The following is a 12,296-nucleotide window of genomic DNA, read 5'->3' on the forward strand; positions in this document are numbered from 1 at the left end:
TATAACAAAATAAAATAACAAAACATCAAATATAACAAAACAAAATATAAAATTAAGATTTAGGCATGACATAATTACATTATTATTTTTATAAAATTTAAAATTTTTGTTAAAATAATTGTTTAAAATTATTTTAGTAAGGCTAAAATAGCCTTTGACTATTAATTTTTAATAAGTTGATAAGCGTGTCATATCTACATATTTAAACACGAAAATACGATTAACATGATTAATTAAACATATTTAAACGTATTTTAAATTTATTACTCGTATTTGACACGTTAAAATATAAAAATTTTTATATTTTAATTGTATCAAACACAATTAGATACGAAATATATTAAAATTAAACTTAAACTTGTTTAACTCTATATCTTTTTGTGTTAATGTATTGTATCTAAAATTACCGGATCTAGTTAGCCGATAGCCGACCTCTTTAAATCTAAAGGGTATATTAGTCTCTCAAGAGAAAAAGACAAAATTTTGTATTGGTCCAAATTACATTTTCCATTTCTCAGACCAAATTGTCAAAAGAAAAGGCGTGACAAGTTCTGACTTTCAAAACGATTGCGCGATCCGCCTATCTCTGCCTCTACCGCCCTCGCTGCTTGTTCCACCGCCAAGTTGTCCAGTGAGCGAACCCGCTTGTCCAGCGCACGAGCCTCACCTTGAAGATGGCAGACGACGCGTTGCTGAAGCAACTAGAGGAATCAACGAAGGACGCGGTGCGTCACCAGGCCGAGACTCTCCATTCAATTCTTCAACACCAGAGCGGCGTGCGTTATCTCCAACGTTACCTGTCCGACGTTGACGATCAAAATGCCCCGATCGACGCTGCCACTTTTAGACGCTCCGTGCCGTTATCTAGCTACGATGATTACGCTGATTACATCAATCAATTAGCTGACGGAGCCTGCAGTGACGATCATCTCTTGTCCGTTGATCCTCTGGTCTGCTTCTTTTACAGGTAAACACAATTTATTTACAGTTAATACATATTTGAATACATTTGAGTTACATTTGAGTTTTTAATTATTTATTTATTTATTTACTTTTTTTGAGTAGTTCTGGAACAAGCTCGATGAAGCCTAAACTGATACCTTACTTTGATTCGGCGCTTTCAAAAGCGGCGTCGTATATAGCTCATCAAGGAAGTGCCGCTGTTCTTCGAAGGTAAAAACTATTACTATTACTATTATTTTTGTAATTTGTTTAAGTTAGATAGGTGAAAAGAAATGATCTTTACTCAAATTCAATTTCTTTTTAGTTTTTGGATTTGAGAAAAGTGAAAAGGTGAGAGTAATAACGTGTAATTTTAGTCTTCTTTTCAGTTCAAGGACATTTGTTAATATAATTATTAATTTAGTTATTTTTTTTCCCATTGTTTAGGTTTTTTCCTCCAAGGCCTGAAGTAAATAGGAGACTGGCATTTATATATGCCGATAGCATTACAACTACGAAAGGCGGTTTCAAGGTAATGGCTGCTTCTTCTTTCCCTTTGCAGAATAGTAGCAGTAATGCAAATCGCTCTCTATTTACGTCTCTCACTAGCCCCAAGGAAGTGATTCTTGGTTCAAATGTTGAGCACCAAATGTACTGCCACCTTCTCTGTGGTCTTAGGAATTCTGATTATGTGGATGCTATTCATGCCCCATATGCGCCTGGTTTGATTAAAGCTTTGGGCGTATTGGAATCTAAGTGGGAGCAACTATGTGAGGATATCAGAAAAGGGTTTCCATGTTTGGAGATTGATGATGTTCTGATGAGAGATTCTGTTGTTGAGGTTCTTGATGGACCACAACCAGATTTGTCAAACAGAATTCGATTGATCTGTGAAGAGAAGGATTGGGGTGGAATTTTGCATAAATTATGGCCTAATGTTCGATATATTAGATGCATCACAACTGGGAGTATGAAGCAGTATTATTCCAAACTTAAGTACTATGCAGGAGTGATACCTCTGTTAGGAGGGGATTACTTTTCATCAGAGTGCTGTGTGGCCATTAACTTGGATATCAAGCAACCACCAGATATGACAAAATTTGTTATGCTTCCAACTGCCGCATATTTTGAGTTCCTTCCGTTTGATTCAACTGAGAACAAGGTTGTTGGTGAAGAAACTGTAGATATTAGCGGTGTTGAGGTAGGGAAGATGTATGAAGTGGTTGTGACTACTTATAGAGGATTTTATAGATATCGACTAGGTGATATTGTAAGAGTTGTTGACTTCTATAACTCATCTCCGTTGCTGGAGTTTGTGATGCGAGCTGCTAAAACTTCATATGAGATAGTGTCTGAGGGAGATTTGATGGCTGCCATGGAAAGTTTTCAACCTTTGCTGAGAAATATCATGGGCATGGAAGTAGAGATTGTGGAGTTTACGAGTTTCTTGGACTTTGATTTGAGTCCTAAGAGGCTGAAGATTTTTGTTGAAGTCAAAGACTGTGATATGTTTTCACAGGACAAGTTGCAGGAGTCAATTCTACTCCTTAGAAAGTGTTGTTCTGCTCTTGACGATAGCTTGGGAAGTATTTATAAGGTGCAACGGGATAAAGGCGAGATGCACCCTTTATCACTATCAATTTTGAAATGTGGTAGCTTTGACAGGTTACTTCAAGGAGCAATCAAGAATGGAGCAGCTAGTCAATATAAGCCACCTAAGATCATAAGAAACCGTGACATTGTCAATGTTATGGAAGGATATGTTCTTGTGACTATATGCTTAGAATCTCTATGTGCTTAATGACTTGCTGCCCTTTTTATGCTTAATGGAAAAACTAGAAGGTGGATTTTCGTTAGAGTTATCTACATGCTACAAAGAGCATAAATTTCTCTCAATTTATCGGTTCCTAAATATTTATGAGCATTGAAATGTTATACATGCTAACCAGAAATCTGATGTAATCTATCATCATATTTGTAATGTAAACAGAAATATTCTTGTTGCTTGTTTCATCTTCTTTCATTATTTATTCTCCAGTAATTTTGGCCACAAAATGTAGAGAGCAAAAAATGTCATGTTTTCCCCAAAAGGAAATGAATAAGCTATAAGCAGTTGCTAAACTAAGTAAATTTTATTCTTGTAATTTTGACTTTTGCCAATGAGCTTATTAGATTGTTTTAACCGGTTGCGTGGAACAAGTTGTACAGTTTGCAAACTTCCTGGTAATGGATTATGTTTAAGTATTCGGCAGAATGATTCTTGTTGCTACCTTATTTGATAATTGTGCTAATGATCATGGTGATGTAGCACTTTCAGCAAGTTAGGTAGACCCCAAGAACTATCATTTTGAAAGGAATGGTTCACTGATTTCTGTGTAAGTGGTTTTCCACCTTGGATGCAAGGATCCATGACCATGATTCATTAATAATAATATTAAAATCAAACACCCAAAAAAATTGTGTAGAAAATACTCTAATTTTATGAGTATAATGTTTTGGGCTGTGAATAATTTCTGATTGGCAATTCATCTTATAAGAAAGCCAGCAGAGCCTGATGTCTCTTTCTCACTTGCTTTCTTTTCGCGAAAAGGTGCTGCCTTTGTATATGCATCTCCTTCAGCGTTAATAAAATCTCATTTCCATTATAAAATACCTGTATTACCCCAAATGTAGCATCCAATTTGCTTGATTTTGAAAGCATCAGTAAATGTTCTTCACTGCTAGGAAGCATCTCCAATCTCTCAAGATATCTGCTTCACGGAAGAATGAGCTGCTTCATTTTCTTGATTCTCTATGCATTAATGGCTGCTTGAATTTGTTCCAGTGTTTTCCCCTTTGTTTCAGGAACCACTATGACCACAAACAATATAGCCAGTGCATTGATTACAGCATAAATAATGAATGTACCTGAAATCAACAAGAGGATTAGGTAAATTCACATGTCTTATTATTTATTGGAGGTCGTCCTCATAGTTTGTACATGTACTCTTTACAAAACTTGGCTCTCAAAATTCAAAGTTTTCTTTGTCAAATAAATTAACTTGCTTTGCAATCTCGATTGAATCAATTACTGCTTAATTTTTAGGAATATAGAATAAAAGGAGGAAATTTTTATTCTATTTACCATAGGAGCTCCAGCTCATAAGGAAGTTGAAAGTGTAAGAAACTGCCCATGCACCAAACCAGTTCACTAGTGTTGCTAAGCTTCCTGCTACTCCTTTAATATTTATTGGGAATATCTGCAACCAAATGCCATAGTTAGAGGACTGGAATGATTAGTACATCAAGTAGAATGGTAAATCTTGCTTACTACTTTTTCATTACCTCAGACATTACCACCCAAGGCACTGCACCCATCCCAGCTGAAAAGGATCCTATGTATATCTGAGCTCAATGAAGATATGTATCAGCAATAACAAAGGGGAACTGGTAAGCCATTCTTTGCCAATGAAGAAATTGAACGGGTATTGACTTGATAAAAGTTTTTGACATTACCAATATGCCTGCTACAGCAAGAACGGGAACTGAATTGAGTGCCAAATTATGGCCCTGCAGGTTGGCAAAGATTCTCAAAATATTAGCATTTGACAACGATAAAAGGCAGTATAGTTATAGATGATATAGTTTAGCATTTAACCTTAAGATAGAATGAAATCCCAGATAGCATACAGCCTAGGACCAATCCTGCTGAAGAAACCTAGAATGAAAAGAAAATGAGATTGACCTTCTATCCATGAAAGTATTTAGCCTAGCAATTTAAATTGCTCTAGAATTTACCAGTAATAGGGGCTTTCTTCCAGCTTTATCAATCACAGTTGCATTAAGACCGGTAATCACAACCTGCAAAGATGATTGTACTAAGCTATTGTTTGCCAGGAAGAACTACATAGATATCAAGGAAAGGGAGAGATGAAACCTGAAGAATAGCATAAATTATTGTCCCAACACTGGCAGAAAATCCTGAGATATTTGAAGTGCAAAAGCAACTGTGTTAATTATAGAAGACTTTTTTATTGTTATTATAATTTGGTACGTTTAGAAGTTGAATTTCTAATAATGTCATAGACACAAGAATCTATCTGAGAAAACTGTTTTATCCAATTAGATCCAGGATGTATATTTTAGAGGTCAAGATCCCGAGGTTCACTTTCTTTGTCATCATTATCTTATGAAATGCATGTGCCAGGCTCTTCCTACTCATTTTCCTCCTTGGTGCATTAGGTGTAACTCAACGGTTTCATTACCTGCTGACTCAAAAATATTGCTGACATAAAAGCAGATTCCATTGATTCCCCCAAATTGTTGAAAGACCATTAATCCAACTCCTATCTGATCATAGATAAATGCATGATAAAGAAACATTAATTAGAGTGAAAAGTTGTGTTTGCTAATGTTGAAGCAGAATGATTTAGACAGAGTTATAATTACAATGACTGAGCGTAAGTATCTTCGTTGAAACAAATCCAGCATTTTGGCTTTCGGGAGCCGTTGGAGAGTCTCTATATAGTCCTGCCAAGCAATAAAATACTTCTTTTCTTAATCATTTTCTCCATAATACTCTAACTCATTGTCAGTGTTGATTAGGATGATAGAGTTTAGATTAAGAACCCGAATGTCAGCTGCCTCCTTTGATATATCAGCATCCTTGCCACGAAGATCCTGTAGTGCAGCTTCAAACTCTTTTTCACGTCCTATCTTTGCCTGCATTAATCTAAGATTGTTATCCAATTTCCATTTAATGTTACTATAATTCAGGGTAAAGAAAAAAGATTCCACCCTCTTTTCACTGCTATTTTATACCAGCCATCTGGGAGACTCTGGAATGAAAAAGAGTCCACAAAGCAGAATTGCACATGGAATAAGTCCTGCAATCACCGCACTTGTGAATCTCAGTTTGTGTTATCTAGCTTTACAAACACACATGCGCACAGGGTTTTGCAGAAGAACATTCAGTTTAAATAAATTGATAAACACTTTTACCAGTTAATGCTAAAGTCCTCCAAGTTAGAACTGTCCCTATTATGAAGGCAACTGACACTCCAGTGCAGATCATAAGCTGTAGAATAGGATGAGAATAATCAGATAAAACTGTGCAGATTCATTGTTTTTTTATCTTTGTTATGCATATATATTGCACATTCAGACAACTGATGCCTTTCCATAAATTTACATTCACAACTCAAGAAATTGTGATGATATTAAGATAATGAGTGCTGCTGCTTAACAGGCACATGTTACCTGATTTATAGTTGTTAGTGCTCCTCGAAGATTCTTTGGTGCGATTTCAGCAATAAACACTGGTACCTGGTCATATATTCAACAAAGGCATCACAGTCATTTATAACCGGTAGTTTATCATTTACTGAAGAAGGTTTAGGAGTGAACTTTGAGATAAGATATAGAAACTCACCACATATGAGAAGACTCCCATCCCGTATCCTGTTGCTAATCTTCCAATGTCTAAAGGCAAAGCCCCCTTTTGTTTCAATCAAGACATAGAAAAAGATTATAAAGTCATATTTTTGCTAATTTGTTCTGGTTAATTTGCAGCTTAAGCAATGATAAATTCAGGGTGGAGATTTATTAAAACCTTTGCAAAGTAAATAGCAAGCCACCCTGCAACACAGAAGCCAGTAGCCGTTCTCATTGCCTGTGCTTGTTTAACAATGAGCATGATGTTACATCATTGCTGTCTATACCAAAGCAAAATCACTAATACAGATGTTCAATGGAAGAGCAGCTTAGCATGGATTCATCGATCCATTTTTCTGCTTACCCCTTTCCGACCAATAAAATCAGCAATTGGCCCACTTGTGATTGCGCCAATCATTGCACCAAAAGTCAATATAGATCCAAACACTGAATACTGCACATCCAAAGATCAAGTGCATCAGTTTGAAGTTGCTTCTGTGATGAGCATAGTGATTGTGTTAATGAGAATGCTAGCTTTACCCAATCTTATAAGCTGCAAGGAATGTTTAGAATTGATCTCTGCTATGTTCTTTTCTTGCTAAAATCTGTTCATAATATGTCCAAACCATTCAACATCTTGGGTTTAAATTATGCAACTTGTTCCTATTGTGTTTCAGCTGATTAGCCACCAGCCTTTATACAATAGTATCAACTGTATTATTTTCCTCCACAGACATAATGATAGATGTCAATAATGTTTGACATAACTGTATGCATACCCAAATCCTTTTGAATTTATAAACTTCACCTGGAATTTGATAATTATGGTATCCTAATTTGCCATCTGGACAAAGTCGGTAGAATAGTTTGAGCACTATCCACCATGTTAGTCGATAGTGTGTGGCATTGGAGATCTAGGAATTGTTTGGACCAGCTAAAGGTCACCAGAGTTCAACCATAGCTTGAAATTACTGTTTCTTGTTACTAAATTGCTAAAATAAAATACATGTTCTGTTTATCGCTACTTACTACTTGTTAAACCATTACATAAGCATTAACGGCTTTCTTCATTTTCGTGCTCGTAAGTCTAGAAAACAAGCCAATTATGGTTGTTATTATTTAAATGGACTAGAATGTTTATAGAGTATTCATAATACCTCTGCAAGAGTAAGAGAGAGATCCTCCGTGATGGCAGTCTGAGTTGGTGACGAATAGCCTGCCTGAAAATGATTTGACATTTTGTATTAGAACTTAAAAGAAATATTAGTAGCAAACCTCATTCTCGGACATTTTTCCAGCCGTAAATAATTGGGGGTGTGCGGTGGGCTTACACAGGATCCAAATTCAAAGGAGCCGCACACTGCGACAAAGGTGCTGAGGTAAACCATCCATAAACTTGCTTTGCTGCTTGTTTGATCAGTGTGCCCATCTTCCTCGTCAGCCATAGTCTTCTGTTCCTGCAAGAGAGGTACCCTTGCCTCTTCATGAACACTGTCGTTACCCTTCTCTATATCCTCCCTGATGGCCATGTTCTTGTTCCTCTATTTAACTTGGATGTCTTTTTCGATACCTCTGTATATTGATTCAAATGGAAAAGAGAAGAAGCTTGAAGCGATATGTTGAAGATCAAGAAGATACGGAAAAATGGAATCTAGGAAATTATCTCCTGGCACCTTTCAAAATGGAAGGTGGAATATCCAGGTCAGAATTTCCTCTCTTTTTCAAACTTACTACGTTTCTTTTGTGCTGCTTTTCCCACTGTTGCTGTAGCTAATGTGTATTGATGTGGTATATAGGCGAGCTATCTGTTTTCTTCATTCAATGGCTCCAAGTTTCTGTAAATAGTTTTTTGCTAGTTACAAGGCAGTACAATACTTCGACGCAAGTGAATAAAGCATTGTGGTGTGCATGCAAACTTCGGATAACAAAAGAATGACTTCAACATAGATATGTCACAGCAAAGCAGGCAAGAATTAAAAATCCATGATCTTCTTAAACAAAAACACCATCTAAGAAATCAATAATATTTTTTTCACTATGAAGACTGGCCGCCATTGTGGTCCATGGTAGTTTAGTTTCCTCATAGAGACAAAAAGGTCCCTTTCAACTCTCTCTGTGGCTAGCATGCTTTGCTAGTCCTCCTGTTGGTGAACTCCCAAGACAAACAACCTGCTTCAAGACTGCTGAAGACCATTGAAAACGGAGGGTAAATCGTACAGGTAGACAGCTTGCTGCAAATAATCTCTCTCTTCAATTATGGAGTTTTGTAATTGTACGATTGAGCAGTTACCATCTTTGTAAACAATGAGCACATATAGCTACCAGTTTTAGTAGAATGACTGGTAGTTTCAATTCTACTGTTTTTCCTGCACTGTTGATCAATATCCATCAAAGATATTTATAGGCAACCTAGTCGCTGTCACCCTGTATCACAAAGCGGAAACATTTACAGCCAATCTGGAGAGTCTTTTAGATTTTTCTCAATCAAAGTTGGACAACAACAAATTGGTTTCTGTTTTCTTGGAAATGGATCTGAGCGGTCCTGAGGATGAAACAGTTTCACGGGGAAGGCAAAGACCACAAGCTTAATGGCAGTCAATTAATTATTTTTACCATATGCAATAAGTTTATTGAAGTTTGGATGTGTCATGGTCCAAGAATCGTACACCAAAATGATAACATTGAAGAGATAACCATGAAGTAATTAATGAAGGAGGTAGGTTTCATTTGAGATGAGACGTGCTTTCTTCAGCAACGTTGTGTTCCCTCCAAACTCTTTGATTTCAAAAGTCCAAGCTTGACAAGCAATTTTAAAATAACAAAGACGGGAACAAAAGACAGAGTAATCCCATGATATGTGTATGCTATCTGAGTAAGTTCATGGACAGAGAGATGTAACCACATTTAAAAAAGATGTGCAGTGATCATCAAGATATGATCATGTGATATATATACAATTATATCCCTATTTGTTAGCTCTGTATCCGGGATGAAACTTGATTTTCATGTGCTGACCTGAGCTTTAATTTGCCGTATAAGTCAAAAACCAATTGCTACACAGATGGAATGAAAAAAAAAATTATATTAAAATTCCATTCCCTAAATAAAAAAAATTATGAACCACGCACACTTTAGCACGTTAAGAATTAGAATGCAGACAAGCAAGATGACGGTGTGGACCATAAATCACCAGAAATTGACACCTTGACAACATTTTCATTCACTCCCCAACAAAAAGCAAGCCACCACCATAACCATATTTATAGACAAAGGGAAGTAAGACCCAAAACTTTTCAAAGCAAAACCTAACCTTTGTATACCTGTGGGTCTGGTTTCACCATCCCTTTTGCTAATTTGCTGCCATGTTCAAAGCTGAGAATAATGTCGAGACACAGTGTAAGTCTATGTGGGAGTTTATAGAAGGAATTGCGTGAGGAATTGAGAGATTAATGCAGTTGTTGATTTTATCCATCCAAGAATTCAGTTACAAGTTCTGTCATACACCAATAGCTAACACCTTGTATTTACAAGCCTGCCATCGTCAGTTTGCTAGCAAACTTATCTGACATTACACAATTGCAAAAATAACCCTTAAACTTGTGACTATTTACAGATATACACAAACACTGGTCATGTGCACTGCACATGCTTTATTTCTATTAGTATGTACAAGGATTGTTCTCAAGAGCAAAAGGGAGAGGTATCGGGCACTTGGTATAATTTAAGATGATCTTAAATACTTGTAACACAATTAATTGACCTTAAAAGAGGAGAAGAATAAGAGATTGAAGGGTTTTTTTCTTCTTTTTTTTCCTGTTAATTAAATGCATAAAGGTTGGAATAAAAGCCACAGGATTTGCACGACCTTGAATTGTTGAGAAATCAAATACATTATATTTTATTATCTTTATTTCCATAAGAGAATAATGAATGAAAACTGCATTTTTTTATTTTCATGTAAATTTATTGATTTCAAAAACTTTCCTTTATTTTACCATATTTCCGATCCCGTCCCCTTTCGGTGTATATGTATACTCTTGATAAATTTTTTATTGAGACGAAAGAATCATATGTATGGTTTATACACAATCATAACACACTGTTATGATACCGCAATTAAACGAGTTTCTATTTAAACTAATCATATTTTGTATAATAAATGTATTCACATGTAAATAATAGATTAAAATGATTATATTTAATGTACTGATTGTGTCACAAGATAGTATCATCACTTTATTGAAAAATAAATATAATTTTTTGAGAGACTTAGAAATTAATATTATCAATTTTTTTAATAAAATAAAAATAAGTTTTTAGCTCTTTCCAAATCTCTCTCACCCAATCTCATCTTCTCCTTCTCTCCTTTTTCATCCATTATCAACAATAGAAACCTAAATCCAATGATTATTGCTATAATTAAACTCAAACTCCGTCAAAATTTGAGTAAAAAAGCTAGTGTTGTAATCGTTCATAAAGAACCCGTAAATTTCAATTGGCCACTCTTAATTTTTGCATTGGAATAGACTTTGTAAAGTAAAAGCAAATACAAAATGTTGTGAAACTACTGCAGTGAGGACCGATTATCTAATAGATAGATAAAAGAGTACTCATCAAAAAAATTAACAAGAAAAACTAATGATTAATTTTCAATGAAAGGAAAATTATGAAAAATTAACAACTATTAAATGATTAAGCTTACTTTGACTTTGGTTCTTTTGGTGTTTTTACCGGATAGCTAATAATTTAAATGTAGTATCTAAAGGACAATGACTTTTCTTCAACTTGAGTTCTTAAGGTTTATTTTTTAAAATGAATTTTAATTAGTTTTACTTCCTTTTTTATTTTTAATTTTGAATCAGTTTTTCTTGTTAATTTTTCTGATAACTTTTTTATCTTTCGACTAGACAACAGTATGATACATCAATGTTTCATTACATTTGGTATTTGCTTTGCTTTACAAAATCTATTTCAATGTGAAAATTAAGAGTTACCAATTAAAATTTACTAGGTTGATTATAAATGATTACAAGCACCAGCTTTTCCATTCAAGTTTTGATTGAGTTTGAGTTTAATTATAGTAACATTTACTAGATTTAGGTTTCTATTGTTGATAATAGACAAAAAAATGGGAGAAGATGAAACTGGGTAAGAGAGATTTGGAGAGAGATGAAAAAATTATTTTTTTGTTTTTTAAATTATCTTTTTTTAAGAAAATTAGAAATATTTATTTTTAAGTTCATCAAAGAATTGTATTTTTTTTTTATGAAATGGTACTATCTCATGGCCTGATAGTGTGTATAAAGTATACATTATCAGTGCATCAAATATAATCTTAAAGATTAATTAGGCTTAATACAAATATGTCACATCTAACTCATTTGATTAATCATGTTATGGTGTAAACACATATAATATGACTCGCTTAACTTGATTATGATAACCATTTAAATGTAAATATATAAAGATCGTTTGAATAATGTTATTACTTTATTATGATTGTTTTATGATTATTAGTTTTAAATTTGAATAATGGAGTTATGATTTTATTTTTGTATATGTTAAAATAAAATTATTACTGAGAACTAATTTTTTGTTTAAACATGTTATTCTTTCAAAATATTTTAAGTAGGTTAATTATCCTAAACTATATAATGTCATATAAAATTCAGTTTCAAAGTGTTAGTTGTGTCATATTATATAACACATGTAACAAACATATTTGTATACGTATTTAAGATCTTAATTCATTTAATTAATAATATTGCGTTTGTGTTTATCTTAACTTTTAATATTTACCTAAAATGAATCACCAAATCTATTCGAAGCTGTTATTTTTCTTTTAGTAATAATTCTTTTGAAATAACTTTATATATAATACTCCCTCTTTTTCTGTTTCATGTATTCGATTTTGTTTACATACTTTTCGTTGTCCCATTTGA

At 34.2% G+C, this 12,296-nt stretch overlaps 2 protein-coding genes across 5 annotated transcripts; one reads left to right on the top strand and one right to left on the bottom strand.

Annotated features, from left to right (window-relative positions):
- Positions 1-515: 515 nt before the first annotated feature.
- On the top strand, positions 516-2,952 carry LOC18613429 (putative indole-3-acetic acid-amido synthetase GH3.6). Its single transcript, XM_007050652.3, has 3 exons — positions 516-967; positions 1,066-1,173; positions 1,390-2,952. The coding sequence occupies exons 1-3, from the start codon at positions 675-677 to the stop codon at positions 2,741-2,743; spliced, it is 1,755 nt and encodes a 584-aa protein (XP_007050714.3). The 5' UTR covers positions 516-674; the 3' UTR covers positions 2,744-2,952.
- Positions 2,953-3,310: 358 nt separating this feature from the next.
- On the bottom strand, positions 3,311-8,370 carry LOC18613430 (Major facilitator superfamily protein). Of its 4 annotated transcripts, none has more exons than XM_018127412.2 (19): positions 8,089-8,370; positions 7,686-7,926; positions 7,512-7,574; positions 6,719-6,808; positions 6,533-6,592; positions 6,353-6,418; positions 6,181-6,246; positions 5,923-5,998; positions 5,743-5,807; positions 5,551-5,643; positions 5,371-5,451; positions 5,187-5,271; positions 4,859-4,902; positions 4,720-4,782; positions 4,580-4,639; positions 4,438-4,491; positions 4,267-4,326; positions 4,067-4,181; positions 3,311-3,849 (listed from the first exon to the last, which is right to left on the bottom strand). In XM_018127412.2, exons 2-19 carry the CDS (start codon positions 7,881-7,883, stop codon positions 3,734-3,736), a joined length of 1,455 nt encoding a protein of 484 aa, XP_017982901.2. In that variant the 5' UTR covers positions 7,884-7,926; positions 8,089-8,370; the 3' UTR covers positions 3,311-3,733. The 4 variants fall into 4 exon arrangements, with proteins under 4 accessions (XP_017982901.2, XP_007050716.3, XP_017982894.2 ...); XM_007050654.3 differs by having other exon boundaries at positions 8,086-8,370; XM_018127405.2 differs by having other exon boundaries at positions 8,028-8,370.
- Between the last annotated feature and the right edge of the window lie 3,926 nt (positions 8,371-12,296).

This window comes from Theobroma cacao, chromosome 1, assembly GCF_053813885.1.
Source record: "Theobroma cacao isolate CCN51 chromosome 1, ASM5381388v1, whole genome shotgun sequence".
NCBI classification, from domain to species: domain Eukaryota; kingdom Viridiplantae; phylum Streptophyta; class Magnoliopsida; order Malvales; family Malvaceae; genus Theobroma; species Theobroma cacao.

What these genes read in the sequence shown, in the direction of transcription:
- LOC18613429 (XM_007050652.3), top strand. Translation starts at nt 675, where the DNA reads ATGGCAGACGACGCGTTGCTGAAGCAACTAGAGGAATCAACGAAGGAC. An exon ending in CTGGTCTGCTTCTTTTACAG is followed by an intron (nt 968 to 1,065) that starts GTAAACACAATT and finishes TTTTTTGAGTAG; the next exon opens with TTCTGGAACAAGCTCGATGA. An exon ending in AGTGCCGCTGTTCTTCGAAG is followed by an intron (nt 1,174 to 1,389) that starts GTAAAAACTATT and finishes CCCATTGTTTAG; the next exon opens with GTTTTTTCCTCCAAGGCCTG.
- LOC18613430 (XM_018127412.2), bottom strand. Translation starts at nt 7,883, where the DNA reads ATGGCCATCAGGGAGGATATAGAGAAGGGTAACGACAGTGTTCATGAA. An exon ending in TCTCTCTTACTCTTGCAGAG is followed by an intron (nt 6,809 to 7,511) that starts GTATTATGAATA and finishes TTGGATGTGCAG; the next exon opens with TATTCAGTGTTTGGATCTAT. An exon ending in CAGAGTCTCCCAGATGGCTG is followed by an intron (nt 5,644 to 5,742) that starts GTATAAAATAGC and finishes AGATTAATGCAG; the next exon opens with GCAAAGATAGGACGTGAAAA.